Raw genomic sequence first — 16,585 nt, 5'->3', positions numbered from 1 at the left:
TGAGGTCCCAAACAAGTTTCAGGCACAAGGAACAGAACAAAAAACACCTCCCCAGACACTCACAATATGTAATTTCTTTTCTTTTCTTCTTGTTTAACTGCAGATTAATGGTGTCCAATGTTTAAGTTCCACTCTTATTGTAAACTTCCAGTACAGGTTGGGAGGGGATCTGCTAGAGAGCAGCCCCATGGAGAAGAACCTGGGAATGCTGGTGGACAACAAGTTCTCCATGGGTCAGCAATGTGCCCTGGTAGCCAAGAAGGCTAATGGGATCCTGGGGTGCATTAAGAGGAGTGTGTCCAGCAGAGCCAGGGAGGATCTCTTCCTACTCTGCCCTGCTGAGACCTCACCTGGAATACTGCATCCAGTTCTGGGCTCCCCAGTTCAAGAGAGACAGGCATCTGCTGGAGAGAGTCCAAGGGAGGGCTACAGGGATGATTAAGGGACTGGAACACAGCTCTGTGAGGAGAGGCTGAGAGCCCTGGGGCTTTTAAGTCTGGAGAAGAGAAGACTGAGAGTTTGTAAGTATCTGAGGGCTGGGGGTCAAGAGGGAGGCTACAGGGACAGGCTCTGCTCAGTTGCACCCTGGGATAGGACAAGGGGCAATGGATATAAACTCCAGCACAGGAGGTTCCACCTCAACACGAGAACTTCTTCACTGTGAGGGTCACGGAGCACTGGAACAGGCTGCTCAGTGAGGTTGTGGAGTCTCCTTCTCTGGAGACTTTCAAGACCCATCTGGATCTGGGCAACCTGTGCTAGATTCCATGGTCCTGCTCTGGCAGGGGGGTTGGACTCCATGATCTCCAGAGGTCCCTTCCAACCCCTAACATCCTGCAAGCCTGCGACTGAACCGTCAGTGAAGAACCTTGTAGTGCTTTCTAAGTGAAGTGAGTGAATCACAAGGGGGAAATAAAAGAGGAATTGATATTATAGTCCCCTCTGGGAAAAGAAAGGGGAAAGAACAAAAAAAACCCACCACACAACATAAATAAAGGGGGGAAAAAAAAACCAGGAATGTTTGTGTGATTCCCTTCGTGTCACAGAGAAAGAGATCTCAAGACCCACAGCTGTGACGAATGGTGGGAGAAGTTATTGATCCACAGGAATTCATTTTTTACTATAAGGGCTGGTACTTTTACTTATTTAATAAAGGTCTGGCATCAAATCGCTGTGAATTTCAGGATTATCTAATTCCACCTAATCTCATTCAATCACTGATGCTCCAGACAGCAGCAGAAAGGAATGCTTGCCCTTTCCTGTCTTCAGGGGCTATCTCCGGTTACCCTAGCAACACGGCAAAGGCAGCTTCAACAGAGCACGGGCCCACCTATCACCTCCATCTCCAGATAAAAAGAAAGGATGGGGTTACAAGGGAGGCTTGCCTCTTGGGTTTGGTGTTTTTTTTGCCATTTGATGGGTAGAGATAGGCAGAACAGCAGCTCCCATTGGAGTGGGATCTACTCCTAACTCTGCATTAGCAAGGCTCCAGAGACCTGGTGATAAATGCAAGCTCCTAGGGGTAAATCACTCCCAGGCAGTGAACTGCTGGGGTGAAGTGGTCTGCTTGCTTTCAAAATAAAAAGTTTTATTCTAAGAAACTGGTGATTAAGAGGCCCAAGTTGAAATGAAGCTGTTGTAAAATCCCAGAGCTGCTTTTTGAATCATCTGAAAACAACCCTATCTCCCAGCACCAAACAGGGAACCGGCTCCAAGCAAGCACTCACATCTTTCGTTGCAGTGTCACCATTAGAAATACTACAGAAAATGCATTTTCTAGACCAAAAGGCTGTCAAGTGTCTCTCCTACCACCAGAAGCTCCTAAGTTTTCATAGAATGGTCTGGGTTGGAAGGGACATTCAAGATCACCTAGTTCCAATCCTCCTGCCATGGGCAGGGACCCCTCCCACTAGCCCAGACTGCTCAAGGAGTCATCCCACCAGGCTCTGAACACTTCCAGGGAGGGAACATCCACAGCCTCCCCGGGCAACCTGTCCCAGTGTCTCACCACCCTCACTGTGAAAAAGAAATTGTCTGGAAACAATTCAGGAAAGTTCTGCCTTCCCAACTGCCTGGCACAGTGCAAGGCAGAACAGAGACTGCCCAGCACCTTCCATCTGCAGGCAGAAGATGCTACTCTGACAAACAAGGATTAAACCACAGCACAAAGTCATCTCTTTTCTTTCCATTTTACAGAGTGATAAAACAAAAGGCCAAATCAAGGCTCAGGTTTTATTGCATGAGTGGGAATCACTGCAGAACTCACAAACCCAACTGCCTTCAGCTGGCACTGAAGCACAACCTGACCTCCTGCTCCTCGACACTGCTCCTGCATCACTTTCATGGAGCTGAGCTCGGCATCTGTGCTGCTGAAACACAGCAACTTTAGCCAAATGCACAGGACAAAAGGTGTGCAGGTGAATACCACCTTCTTCTGGCAAGCACCCCACTGAAAAACAGGGTCTGCAGGAGCTCCCAGTCTCATTTCCCTGCACAGCAGCTCTGGGGGCATGACACCAAGGTGAGACACAGCCTCCAGCAACCTGCACAAGTTGCATTCTAGCTGAAAATAGGAAAGGTTAGAAAAGCCTACTTTGCATACTGACTGAAGCTCCCTGGACATCTTTAAATGGAGGGATCTGATGTACAGGAGTATTTTCATACAGGTAATCAAAGATCAGGGCAAACCTGGGCTGGAAAGTTATTCCCAGATTGTGTGGCTTTGCATGTATGTGCAGCATAAAGTTGAATCACTAAAAGCCAGAAGTTTCACATTGAGCAAAGGCAAAATAGATGAGCAGGAACCTTTCTTTCCACCCTTGGGAATTCCCTCCATCCATCCCTCCCTGTCCTCAGACATGTTGCAAGAAAATCCCCTATCAGATTGCATTTATGACCCAGGGGAATGTGTAATTTCCTCTCTCTTCTCACTGGTTTTGTTAAAATAACAGAGCAAAAAACACAAGAAAGGAAATGCATTGCTCCAGCAGTGGAGGTGGCACACACAGATCTACCTTCACACAGGAGCACTGGCAGAGTAAAGCAGAAGTGCTAAAGGTGTTCTCAGAATCATAGAATTCCAACTATCAGCCTAAGACCACCATGCCCACTAAACCACATCCCCAAGTGCCATGGCCACAGGTTCCTTGAACTCCTCCAGGGATGGGGACTCCACCACCTCCCTGGGCAGCCTGTTCCAATCCCTGACCACTCTTGCAAGAAAGGAATTTTTCCTAATCTCCACCCTAAACCTCCCTTGGCACAATTTCAGGCCATTTCCTCTTGTCCTATGACCTGATACTAGGGAAAAGAGACCAACCCCCACCTCACTCCAACATCCTTTCAGGAAGTTGTAGAGAGCAATGAGGTCTCCCCTGAGCCTCCTCTTCTCCAGGCTAAACATCCTCAGTTCCCTCAGCTGCTCTTCACCAGCCCTGTTCTCCAGACCCTTAATCACCTTTGCTGCCCCTCTCTGGACCCTCTCCAGCATCTCAATGTCCTTCTTGGAGTGAAGGGCACATGATTCTGCAACAATAAATTCCTCTTCAGGGGATGTCCCTCAAGTGGAAAACACACATTTGGGACATGGAGCCCTGTCATGAGTTTTTCATTGACACTGACCAGAAGAGAGGAAGGACAACATCTCCTAACAGAAAAGTGCCCTGGGCTGGTGAGAATTGTGATTATTCAGCTGTTGAGTAATAGAAGGGGATGCATTTCAATACAGAGAAGGAAGAAGGGAAAGAAAACATAGATGCCAAGCAACAATCTCCTCCAGATAAAGGATGCAGACTGTGCACAACAGAAACGGGCTAAGACAATGCAGAAGAAACAAACAAGCAAGCAAACAAACCACAAAAAATAACCAAAGACAGAAGAAAGGGGAAAAAATAGACAAAACAAAGTGATTTTGCAAGCACAAAATTGTCACCACTCGTTACTTCATTAAAACCAGAGCTCTTCTCCAAAGCCTGGGTCCAAAAGGAAACTGTTTCTCTGTTCTCCTGTCCCACATCTGAAGCAGAACAAGCAACTGGAGAAGTCATCATCTCTGCAGACTCCAACTAGTTAAAAGTTTTAAACCTCAGACAAATGAATGAAGTTGATGAGGGAGTTCATCCTGATCCTTTTAGTCACCTCTGCCATTTAGATCCCATGTTCACCAAAGGCATTTGCCAGCAGGCTCCAAATTAGCAGTGATCCCTTTGAGTAAGGCCAGAGAGTTTGGACATAGACCACTGCAAATTAAAACCAGGAGTCTGTGCCCTGAAGCAGCAGAGACAGCCCTAAGCAGTTTAATGACATATCTAAATAATTTTGACAGCAAAATTACTTATCCTCTCTCACCTTTACACTGCCCTTGACACACTGCTAACAAGATGATGTTGCTTTCTCTGCTTCCAGATATTTAGCCATCTTTCTTCCCACCCTTAACTTTTCCTCACACCAACAGACTCTCCAGACCTGGTGGAGTACAGTACAAGTCACCAGGCAAGCAGTGCTAGCTGCAAAGCCATCCTGCATCCTGCCACACTGACTCCCATGGGGGCTGCAGGCTTGGAAACTGCCCCCTTCTCCAACTGAGCCCACCAGAGAACACAGCACAGTGCCAGGAATGACACTGACTTGGCTTGTCCAGGGAATCAACACCATGCACAAGTCAACAGGACAAGGAACCCACCCTCTGCAGTCTTTATGGGATCTCAGCAGGAGGAAATTTGCTTACTCTAAGCAGAATCCCTCATCCAGGCCAACCTCAGCATAAATATTCTCTCACCCTCTTGGCACATTATTCACAAACACTAAACCAAACTCACAGAGGGACTCCCTCCTCTGTCCTTCCATCACACAAGACCTTCAGCATTCAGCTTCTCATTGTTGCTCATTGGAAGGGTAGGAATCTTCACTACAGCTCTTGCACTACAACAAACCTCTCCCACTCTGAACTCCTTAAAACCACTGCAGGAGAAAATCGTTCTCCTAAGCCATAGCTGCTTACACATCTCTGCTGTTCACTCACAAGACTGCAATCCAATTAACATTTTCCTTTTGCAGAGGGCAATTAATACCCCACAAAATTAAATCCTTCAGTACTGTGCTGGCACTCTCAGTGCCATTGATCTGGGTTTGTTCTGTCTTGGCACAAACTAGGAACTGCTCCTTCTGCTGGTGCAACACCTATCTCTGAACCTCCGATGGTGGACAGCACCATGCAGTTGCAGTGTGCCCTCTTCATGAGCACAGTCTGAAGAGCATTAGGACACAGAAGACATTTAGGAGCACCTGTGATATCCATCTCAAGCTGCCAGGTTTCCCCTGTGAGGTGCTGTATGACCCAAGAGCAGCTGATTTCAGGGACTCTTCCATGAGAGAAGCAGACAGAAGTATTTCCACTGCCCCTGGACCAGAAAGCATCACAAGCTGCACTCAAACTCAGCATCTCCCCTCAGCACTGGATGGGGTTTCTGAGTTTCTTGCCCCATTTAAGAGCTCAACACACCTTAGCTCCAGTTTCCCTACAAATCTGGCTGACTTTGAAGGCCCTTCTATTTTCAAGTTTAACTCAGCAGCTCATAATGCAACACACACACTCTCCATTAATCACCTAAGGGAAATGCATTAAAAACCAAAACAGAGCACACAAAAAGAAAGAAAACAAAGCCACAAACAAACAAAACAACCCAAAAAACCCCAACTCCAACAAACAAACCTAAATTAAATGTGCTGGATTAAAAGCAACAATGTGCATGAAACCACAAATAAAAATCAATATGTGTGTGCCAAAGACCTTGTGGGGGGAGAAGGGGGATAAAAAGGTTTGTAAGTCTGCTTTACAGGGGGGCTTTTTCCACATTCATCAAGCAGCCCCCAGAGACCCAAAGGCAGAGTTAAGAAAACATAAACCCCAAGATTCTCCAGCTCCAATTCTGAAGTCCACAAAAGCTCTGAAAGGAGCCCAAATTTAGTCAGTTACATGCAAGATTTCAGACTTATTCCTGCCTCTACAGGCAGCCAACTAACTTTTCCATAGCCAAAGTCCTCCTCTCATAGGAAAGCTCTCTGTCCAGTGTAGGAGACTCCCCTCTCTTTGGGCAGGCCTCTGGATTTGCATCCCACAACAGAGAGATCTACTCAACAGACCAGAATCTCCCTTCCTTCACCCTGTGCAGCTCTGTTCCTGGCTTTCCAGGTGGTGGAGAGGCTTGAGGGCATCACTGGGAGTTGCAGAGCTGCCTTCCACCCCTGCACCTCTGAAACAGCCAGAGGAAGGCTCAGAAATCTCTGGGTTAAAGAAGAGAGATTTTGCTGATTACTGGCATTTAGTTTTGAAGTAAGCAGATAGTTACTTTTTCCACCCCTGACAAAGTCTTGGACGAATGCCTTAACCTCAGGGGCATCGAAAGAAAACAACTATGACGAGGAAAGGCAAAAAGAAGCAAATAAACCGAATCACATCTAAATCAAATCAAGAGCAAAGCACAGCCCCAAGTAAGCAAATGAATTACCACTGCCACTGACCGAGTTCTGCACAATTACCGGGTGTCTTGACATGCAATGACGGAGATGGGGGAAGAAAAATAGACCTGATGGTGCCTTTTGTTTTGTTTGAATACAGGCAGATCGCAACAGCTTTACCCTGATCTTAAACCCCAACCAGGCTGCCGTTCAAAAAGACCAAGGCCAAGGAAAGAGTCATAGAATGGTTTGGGTTGGAAGGGGCATTCAAGATCATTTAGCTCCAACACCCCTGCCATGGGCAGGGACACCTCCCACTAGACCAGGCTGCTCAAGGCCACATCCAACTTGGCCTTAAAACAGTTCCAGGGAAGGAGCATCCACAATCCCCCTGGAAATAGACCCCTATAGACCCTAAAAGACCCCCACGGACCCCTGCAGAACACAATAGATTCATGTTTCAGTGTCCCATCTCACTCATTGTAAAGATGGGACAACAGGATGCGGAGCAGCTGATGTCCAGTCCTAACATGCTTTCAGGGGCAGCATAACCAGTATGACACACACAGACACAAAGTCTGTCTCAGGATGCCTCCCCTCTGTTGTGCTGGTGATGTGATGCTGGACTTTGCAAATCTAAGATCTCTGGGGTCAGCAATAAAGATTTTAGTGCTGTTCTCAAGATCATTAGTTTCCCCCTCCTGCTGGCTAAACAGCCTTTCACCAGTGAGCACAGCTTCAAAACCAGCTCCAAGTATGGATTTTAAAGTGGGGATGGAGAGAATGCCTGAGGGGTGTTAGGAGCACAGAGGGAATTCCAGTGGGTACAGAGGGAACCCCATAGTGAGTGGGTTTCACCAGAAGAGACTGGAAAGCCAGCCAGAGCTCCAAATCAGACAAGCTGTGTCTGCCCAGAACTCACAAGGACAAACATGGTGGGAGACCCCTGTCCACATCTGACAACTTCTTGAACACTTGGCATCCTGTGCTCCAAAAATGAAGGGACTGAGACCTCTGCCAGACCCAAGACTAAGACTTCCCCCCTCCAGCTCTGAAACACCCGGGTGCAAAGGCTACAAAGGTGAGAAAATTGAAGGCATGGTCACCCACCAGAAGGACATGGTGTTGCAGTGAGCATTCAGTGCCCCATTCCCCACCTCAGCAGAGCCTGGGAGAGAAGCAAACAGCACCGAGCCGTGCAGGCAACGGCTCCCTGACCACATCCTGTGCCATGCTGACTGGGAGGGATGACTGCCCTTGCAGCGGCCCTGGGGATACCCTCCCCATCCCGGAAGGGACACTCCCTCATTCCCAAGCCTCATCCTTGCATCTCCTTCAGCCCAAAGCGACCTGACAGGCCCGAGGGAACCTCCTGCATCCCCCTCCCCCCCATTCCCAGGGGACACTCCTTGCACAGACCGACCCAGCAGACACAAGAGACCCTTCTGCATCCCCCGTTCCGGGTGGTTCTCTTTGCATCCCCTCCAGCCTGAAGCAACCCGACAGCCCAAAAGGACGCTCCTGCATCCCCCATTCCCAGGGGGTCTTCCCTGCATCCCACCCCACCACCACCCCCGGCCCGGAGCGACCGAGCAGCCCAGCGGGCTCTCCCCCCGCGGCACGTCCCTGCCTTTCCCCACGGCCGGCAGTGGCTCTCGCCCCCGGGTCCCCGCTGATTGATGGCTGCCGGCGCGGGGGCGGCCGCGGCCCGGGGGAGGAGGCGCCAGGGCGGCCGGCGCGCCGCGGCTGCTCCCCCCCCGCCTCGCAGGAAACCGGCGGTCGGTGGCGGAGCTGGGCCCGGCGCCGGCCGCTGTCTGCAGCTGCAGCAAACGAGCTGCGACGGGGGGCGGCGGGGCCGGGCTCGGCGGGGGCCGGGCGCCGATCGTGTCGTGTGTGTCCGTCCCCCGCCCCCCGGCACTGCCGGCACCGCGGCCCGGCGCCAGCCCCGGGGGTGAGGGGGGCCCGGGGGCCGCTGCCCGGCTGCTTCGGTGCTGACCGAGGCGGGACGGGGGTTGGGAATTGGGGGGCGGCCCGGGTTTTATTGCGGGGAGTGGACGGGAGGGGAACGAGTCAGGGGAGAGAAAAGGGGGATCATCATGCAAAGCTCTGGGTCCTCAAGAGCTGTTCTCCAAGCCGGCTGTGTGGCACCATGCGATTTACACATCAACCCCCTCCCACCCTCGGCCCCAAAAGTAATCCAGACCCCGGGCCCCAGCTCAGCCACTGCTGTTTGAACCTCTGCCGCTGCCAGGCTGCCTGGAGAAGGCTAGCAGGGATGGAGCAATCGGATGCCACCTTTCCCCATGAAAAAGCAAGGCCAGCTCCTGCAGGTGGGGAAGATGTGGGCACCCCACCAGCAGCTGGCTCGCCACGGTACAAATCCAATGGTCCCGAATTTTCTGGCCTCTTACCGCTGTCCAAGGACTGATTTTGGATCACTGGAACCATCTGCTGACAGGAGAGCTCCATATCCATCTGCACGCCCCCCATGTGGTAACACAGCAGCACAAGGACCCAGGCACTGCAAGTCACTACCTACCCACACCATAAAACACAAATCGTTTCTACGTTTGAGCAGAAACAACCCTCTGATCCCAGCGGTGCTTAAACCACTGATCACTAACTGGGGAAAGATAAACCATGCCTGATTTTGTATCCTCCTCGTGTAACTTCTGAGCGAGCAGAGCATGTGGCTCTGACAAGGCACTACCGGAAGATTTCGGGTTCCAAATGCGAACCTGTCCTTTGGTCAGGGATTTGCTCTGATTACAGCACAGAAAACACAGCAAGCACCAAGAAACTGAGTTCTGGGAAAACCTCTTGCTGGGTTTTGTCCTCTTTGTGCAAATTCTGACAGAAAACCCTCTCCAACAGCTGGGGAAGCGGAGAGATGCAAGTCCAGAAGGATCTATCTCTCCTTTCCCAAAACTATGCCAACCTCTTTTCCCTCTACCTGAACATCTCAAGTCCAGTTCTCTCTTAAAAGAGGCTTGCTTCATGCAGAGCTGCCTTCCCACCTGTCAAAGCACAGCGTCCCTGTGCAGCTATGAAACGACAGCACAGCGTGTCAGTTTGGTGACCATCTAAGACAACTTGGTACCTAGAAAGCGACCAGCAGACAGTGCCATCTGGCCAAACACTTCTCAGCGCCATCAGCAAGGGTGGCACATCGCTTTGGCCTGCAGATCTCTGCTCGTTGGCCACTGATTCCACGGGACTGGCAAGTGAAGCAGACGCAGAGCTCACACAGCGGCAGAGCGCTTGTGACACCGCGTCGCACTTTGCCCGGTGCACTCAGATCAACCACACCAGCTGGTCAAAGAGCCAGCCTGCAGTCTGTCTGGTTTGCTAGATTTAAACCACCACAGCAATGCTGTGCCAGAACTAGTATTGGTAAGCATGATGGGGTGGTTATTGCTTTGGTACAGACTGCTGCTATACAAACAGACCCCAGAGATGGCATCAGGGAGGTGGCACCCTGCCCAATGCATGTCACCGGTGATTATCACCCTCGGCCCCTTCCCACGTGAGTGTGCCTGCACACATGAGCTCACATGCATGGAAACACTGTGCAGAAATAATTTAACCATGCAACTCTTTCATGCAGAACCATGCATAGGGAGATCATCTGTTTTGAGCTCAAAAAAAGGCAACAAAAGGAAAATTCATTGATTTCAGCAGACACAAGGAGGTAAATCTCCAGCTGCACCTCTTTCTGCAGGGCTACTGACAATGTTTTAAGTCATGGTGGTTTTTTTTCCAGACCAAGAAAAGCTCCACAAACCAGCAGCTTCCCCATCCAGTTTAGATGTTATTCTACTTTATGGTTATTTGTACACATGATGAACTGGTTTTAACCCCTTCCTTTACCATGACTCACATGATGAACTCTTTTAAAGCCTTAGCTTCCTCTGATTTCAGGAGCTTTTTATTTACAGCCATCAACACCTTTGTTGTGAGGATCTCGATGATTTTGAAAGTCTCAGGGTAAAGGCAGAGAGCAGAAACCACGAGGAATTCAAATACTGGGAAGAAAAGATCTATATAAGTCCTAACTGTGAGGTGAGACATGAATGTTGTTAAAAGTTGTCAGGACTTGAGCTTGTTCCTCCTTCAGTTTACCTAACAATTCACTAATGGTTTGTAAACTGTGGCTAACGTGTGGGTGCAAATATAACTCCCTTTCACTTTATTCAGCCAGTTCACACCTCTGCACAATACACAGCAAAGAAGGGGGCAAGCTGAGGGAAGAGGCTGCTGCATGACTTTGCCTACCGACAGCTCCCCCTGAAAACCCCACAACGACACAGTGTGTTGTTGCATCCTTCAGGTCGAACACCGCTCTCCCCTTCTGCTCTGGCTGCAAACTCCTCTGCTAGCCCTTCACTCGGCTGCAGGTACACTCGCAGTGCAAAGCCTCAGTGACTGACAGTTCCCAGCCCTCACAGATCACGGTTTCATGATCACAGAAGCAAAGGGATTCGGTTTTTTTTTTAAGGGAGGGAGGCGGAGGAGAGGGGAGATGTCTTAACTAAAGCACATAGTTTAACAATAATCTTACCACTGGAGACGAAATTCGACACCCAGGGCAATCACAGATTGGAGGATGTACCTGTAAGATTCCTTTGGACATAAGAGTCTTCAAACTTTTCCCTGAATGCAGAAGAGAAGAAAAAGAAGACGAAAAAGGATCAGCACCTTAATAAAGTATTTAGGGCAGTGGGGCGGGAGGAACGCGTCTCCTCCACACAAACATCCCTCCCCTTGCCTGCAGCACCCACCCCCGCACCCCCACCCCCACCCCCGCCTGCCCCTTCACCGAACTTTCTCCCCTACAGACACCCAAAGAGAGCGGCCCCGGCGCAACCCTGCCTAGCTCCTGCCTAACCTGGTCCCCACCGCTCCCGCAGCCTGCAGAGCACCGATGCCGGCGGCGCACCCTGGGGCTCAGTCGCAGCCTCCGCACCCGCGAGGGGCTCCGCGCTGTCCCCCGCCACCCGTGCAGCCAGCCCCGAGCCGGGGAACAGCCATGCTAGCATCCCCGTCCGTGTCACCTCGGTCCTCCTGACTCACCCCAGAGACACTGGGATTTCCCGAAGGCAGCCGAGAGCCCAGTAATAAAAGAAATAGAAGAGATGAGCGGAGTAATGATAATTAGCGCAGCCCCCGCAGTTATTCCCCTTTTCTCTGGCGATCAATAAACAAGGCGAGGTGTCAGTCACCTCCTAATAGCTCCTCAGACCCCCGGGCTGGCACCTCCGGCTCTCAGCTCATTACGTGTCTCATCAGTTCTCCTCCTTCCCCCCCTCCCCGCTCCCCCGGCCCGCAGGGGCAGCCGGGTCCCCGCTCTCCACCTGCCGCCGGCACCAGCAGCTCCGGTGCCGGGACTGCAGCGCTGGGCGGGAGGGCAGAAAGGGAGGGAGGGATGGGATAGATGATGGAGGCAGGGCAGGCTCCCTCCCGTCAGCAGCCGCCAGCTCCGCGGAGGTCCCGCACCACCCAACTGCGAGGGGAACACCCCCCCCTGCCCGCCCCGCCCGCCGCCCCGCCGGGGCCTGTCCTCACCCGGCGCGACGGAGCTGCGCGGTGCCGCTCCCCCTCCGCCGCTCCCCGCCGTCGCCGGCAGCACGCACGGGCAGGCGGCTCCGCGCCCCCGCCGCCCCCCGCGGTGTTCACCCCGCACCCAGCCATCTGCCTGGTATTCAAACCTCAGCCCGCCAGAAATTAAACTTCTCTCCAGAAGAGACCCCCACACCTCTCCCCCCAACCACCCCACCCCCCCAACATCATCACCCCCACCCACCCAAAACAACTGTTCCAAAATCGCACGGAAAACTTCGCCCGGTATCGGGGCGCTCGGCGAAGGGGATGCGGTAGAGAGGGAGCAAGGGTGTGCGGAGAAAGGGGGACCCGGCCATACGAGATCAGGTCCTTGAGCTACTCTCCCCTCATTGCCAAGACTCAGCCTTCCTCCCCTACCCCTCCCTCGGATCCCGCTCCCAAAGCACGGGGGGGAAGAGGGAGGATGCTGAGGAAGAGCGGGGAGCCGGCACAAGCCGAGCGCTGCCTTTACCTTTGTGCCTGATGCTGCGCTTCCAGTCCTTGGCTGTCTCCCTGCCGCTGACAAACTGGAACTCGTTGGGGGTGAGCCACTCTCCCCGGTACCGGATAGAAGGTCCTTTGCTCCCCTGGCACAACTTATTGATGTAGAGCAGCGCCTTGTTCTCCCCGCACTCCACCTCGATGCAAGGCTCTCCGTTGTCAAAGAAGGGCTGAAAATCCGGGATGGAGGAAAACCTCTCCAGCATCAGGTCCTCGGGGAGGTGGTGGGGGTGGTGGGGGTGGTGGGGGTGGGGATGGTGGGTCTCGTGGAAGCCCAGGTACGCGCGGTGGGCAAAGATCTGGTCGTAAGCCGGAGGGTGCGGGGTTACCACCGGAATGGCAGCGGCGGCCAGAGGGGCGAGATAGTCAGGTAAGGTTTCCATGGGCTGGTTAAAAGCTGCCAGGGCCATCTCTTCCCTGTCAAGTCGCTCCTTCTTGATAGCAGGCATGGTGCTGCTGAGCTCCCCGTGCGCCCTCGTCTCTCCAAAGCACAGTGGCTCTAATGTCTCCGGTTCAACTTGCCCCCGCTCTGGCTGGAGTTTGGATGAAATGCGCCAGCAGCAGCAGCAGCAGCAGCAGCAACACCACAAGCACCTTTGGCGCTCGGGTGCCGGAGGTGGCTGGTATCCCCCGGAGCAGCCCGCTAACAAATCTCCTGGGCTGGCTCCCCAGCAGAGCTGTCTGGGATCCCTCTCCCACGGAGAGCCTAATGTACCGTGGACCCGAGAGCTGCTGTGTGGCTCGCAGATCTGCCCCTCCGGACTAATACCTGACATCTCGGAGAGGTCCCTGCTGCCGTAGACATTATTTTGGTTTTAGGGGGAAGAAAAAAAAAAAGAAAGAAAGAAAGAAAAGAAAAAAAAAAAAAAGGGAAAGGGAAAAAAAAAAAAAAGCTTATTGATTCCCCGAGATCGACCCACCTTCTCGCCAGGCTTGGAGGGTTCCCCGCAGCCCACCCACCCCCCTTTCTTTTCACCCTCCTCTCCCCCCACCCCCTTACTCCTTCCTTTAAACTGACACCTGGTTTATTTATTTATATGCAGTAATTAAAATTAAGCGCTGCTCCTCGCCGCCGCCGCCACCCCTCCCCTTCGCTCCCCTCCTCCTCCGCCGCCGCCGCCGCCGGCGCCCGCCGGGCGCGGGCAGGACGCGGCCCCCGGCCGGTGCCGCCTCTCGCTGCTCGCTGCCCGCGGGGCTCCAGACAGCCGGGCGGAGAAGTTTCCCCGGGGCCGCCCACCCAGCCACCCAACCACCTTCACCTGCACACTGCAGCCTGGCCCCGCTCCCACCGAAGCCTTTATGCTCACTGCCAGCTGGTGTTTAATTTCCACTCCTGCGCGAAATGTTGGAAAGCAGGGGGTTACTTTACGTTTATCTATAGGGGTGCGTATATGGCTATAGAGATCTATGGCCATATAGCTGTAACACACACGCACGGACACACAGCCGCGGTACTCGCTCGCCACACCGCTGCCCCCAGCCCCTAACGTCTCCCACCCCCGCCCCTATGCTGGGCGCCGGGGCCAGGCTCCCCCCGGTCGGGGCAGACGCGTTATCGATCGGTGCCGAGAAGTCACGGCACAGTTCAGGCTCTGACCGAACGCGCTTCCCCACTCCCCGCCGCCGCTTCTCCAACTTGGCCCATTTAAAGAGCGGAGCCGCTCGCAAGCGCCGCGCCGGCGGCAGCGACGGGGACAAAGAGGGGGTGAGCGACGGGCGGCGGGGACAGCGCCGGCAGCTGCCAGCACAGCGGGGCTTGCCCGGGGCTCCCCCGGCTCCCGCGGGGGGCACGCATCCCGCCGCATTCCTGGGTGTATCCCCCCCACGCCGCTCGCTGTTCTTGGCAAAGCCCCTCTGTGACCTTTGCAACGTTGCACCTAACTTGTAACCAAGCTCCAGCAGTCTTTAGTGACGGAGCAAAGCTTGGGAGACACAGGGGATACATTTGTTTGCCATTATGAGATGTGGCAGACAAGGCACAAGGTCCACGTGGAGCTGCCCCGAGAGGACGATGTGACCCAAAATTAAGTTGTGTGGTTGTTGCAGAGATTTGTCACATCAACAAGATGGAGTTCCATACCTTTGGATGTTCAGCAGGCTGGACTGTGCAGGGAGAAGCCCACCTAGAAGGGAAATCAAGATGAATTATCCCCTTAAACACAGCACAAGCAATACACCCCACAAACTGGACCACTGGAGGTTCCACATCAACATAAGGAAAAAAGTCTTCCCTTGGAGGGTGGCAAAGCACTGGAGCAGGCTGCCCAGAGAGGCTGTGGAGTTGCCATCTCTGGAGACATTCCAAACCCACCTGGATGTGTTCCTGGGTGATCCTGCTCTAGCAGGGGGTTTGGACTAGATGATTTTCAGAGGTCCCTTCCAACCCCCACCACTCCGTGATTCTGCCACTGACAAGAGTTAGCAGGGTAGTTTCAGAGCCCCTGCCACTTCAGCACCATCTCCCAAACGATCTCAGAGCACTCTCAGACAGGGAGAAAGAACACCATCTCCTAGCACCTAGTTGAGGAACAATGCTTGTAGCTTTGTGTTAGTGGTATAGCTGAAGTGTAAAGAGGCTGAGACAGCGAACTGTATTAAGGTGAGGTTCATGCAGCTGCTCAGCCCCACTGTCAGTGAACAGTACTGCCAGTTACTGCCAGTAACACAGGTCATGAGTTCACATTTGTGCACCAAGTGCCTGAGATCCTACAGGCCTTGTTTTCTGCCCTCCTTAGATTTCTGCTCACGGGTACCTCTCACTACAGAAAGTCCACCAACAGACCACTTCTGCGACAAGCTCTTGCTTCATACTGGTAAAGGCAGAGGAAACCACCTCTCCGGGGTTCAGCAGATCTGGGAATGAACTCTAAGGCCCAAACATCTGTTTTCCCCTGATTCTACTTGACCACGATCCCTGCTTCTTGCCTGTTTATGCTCAAGCAGTGCAAGCTCTGGGAGCCATCCTTGCTTCCTGCTGTAGCATGGAGGCAGATACACACACCCATCAAACCCTCTCATTTAGGCTTTCAGGCTTAGGCTCTTACTCTTAATGTTTCTGATTGCTCAAGATGACAGGGGAAAAATCACTTTCTATTATCACCTAATGAACCAAGGAAAATGCTTAGGAGAGGCTCTGGGAGGCACAGGCATTCTCTGTGCAAGTGTGTGAGAGGATTGTGGATAGGGCTCAGGTGAGGAGGCCATACAGTGAGAAGAACAGCTTGCTCTTATGCTCCCAGAAGATCTTCATGCCTGGTACACCTAGAACTGCTTTGAGCTCTCTGCAAGGGCTTGAAAACTACTTCAGGCTTCCTCTGGCTCCATCCTTTTTATAGCTTGGCCTCGTGAGACTGATTTCTTCTCACTGGCCATGGGGTTTTCTCACTGCACATCAGCTCACTTGCTTTTTAGCTCTAAAGAAGCTGGACTCGAATCAGGACCTAGTCACAAGGGAAGAGAATATGCTGAGTCTTCAGTCTACAAGGGCAGCATCTACTTGGCTGTGTTTCATTCCTGGAAAAAACATCTGATGCCAGTCATGCCATAGGTGCACTGGCCAAGCTGTGAGGAGGTCCAGCACTAGAAGAAGGTGGCTGCTTGGTGGTGGCTCAGCATGAGGTTGGTTCATGGCTTGGACCAGGTAGGGGTTCTCAAACACTTGCAGTGTGTTCTGGCAGAACTCAGAGAAGTTTGGCCTGCACAGATTCAGGTTGATTCTCTCAGACTCTTGCAAGCACTAAAAGTTATTAACAAGTCCTCCCTCCCTACTGTAATAAAGAACAAGAGCTCTGTCTGGATGTCTTGAGTTCAACAGCAGGAGTCTGAAGTTATTCAGATCCAGTCTCTTAACAACAGAGCTTTCAGGATTAGTGTAAACAGATTCACCACTGGAGAGCAGATCAGAGAGATCTAAGCAAATCCATGCACATGTGGTTAGAGAGAGTGAACCAGGTACACTTTGCAAATAACACAGAGGAACTGGAACCTGTTTTCAGGTTTGGGGGCACAAATCACCATATCTTTCTGT

The 16,585-nt window shown here is 52.4% G+C and overlaps 1 protein-coding gene across 6 annotated transcripts in view; it reads right to left on the bottom strand.

The window, feature by feature from the left end:
• SAMD11 (sterile alpha motif domain containing 11) overlaps positions 1 to 13,356 on the bottom strand; it is a 134,708-nt gene extending 121,352 nt beyond the window's left edge. The window contains exons 1-2 of one of the 6 annotated variants that reach the window (XM_054175766.1): positions 12,530 to 13,356; positions 11,018 to 11,109 (exon numbers count right to left, since the gene is read on the bottom strand). In XM_054175766.1, the coding sequence (XP_054031741.1) occupies positions 11,018 to 11,109; positions 12,530 to 13,334 (897 nt within the window). In that variant the 5' untranslated portion in view covers positions 13,335 to 13,356. The other 5 variants (XM_054175767.1, XM_054175770.1, XM_054175769.1 and 2 more) reach the window with 5 other exon arrangements.
• Positions 13,357 to 16,585: the final 3,229 nt, after the last annotated feature.

Source organism: Dryobates pubescens, chromosome 33, assembly GCF_014839835.1.
Source record: "Dryobates pubescens isolate bDryPub1 chromosome 33, bDryPub1.pri, whole genome shotgun sequence".
Taxonomy (NCBI): domain Eukaryota; kingdom Metazoa; phylum Chordata; class Aves; order Piciformes; family Picidae; genus Dryobates; species Dryobates pubescens.
Note: the sequence above shows the minus strand (reverse complement) of the source record. Positions and strands in the feature narration are given on the sequence as shown.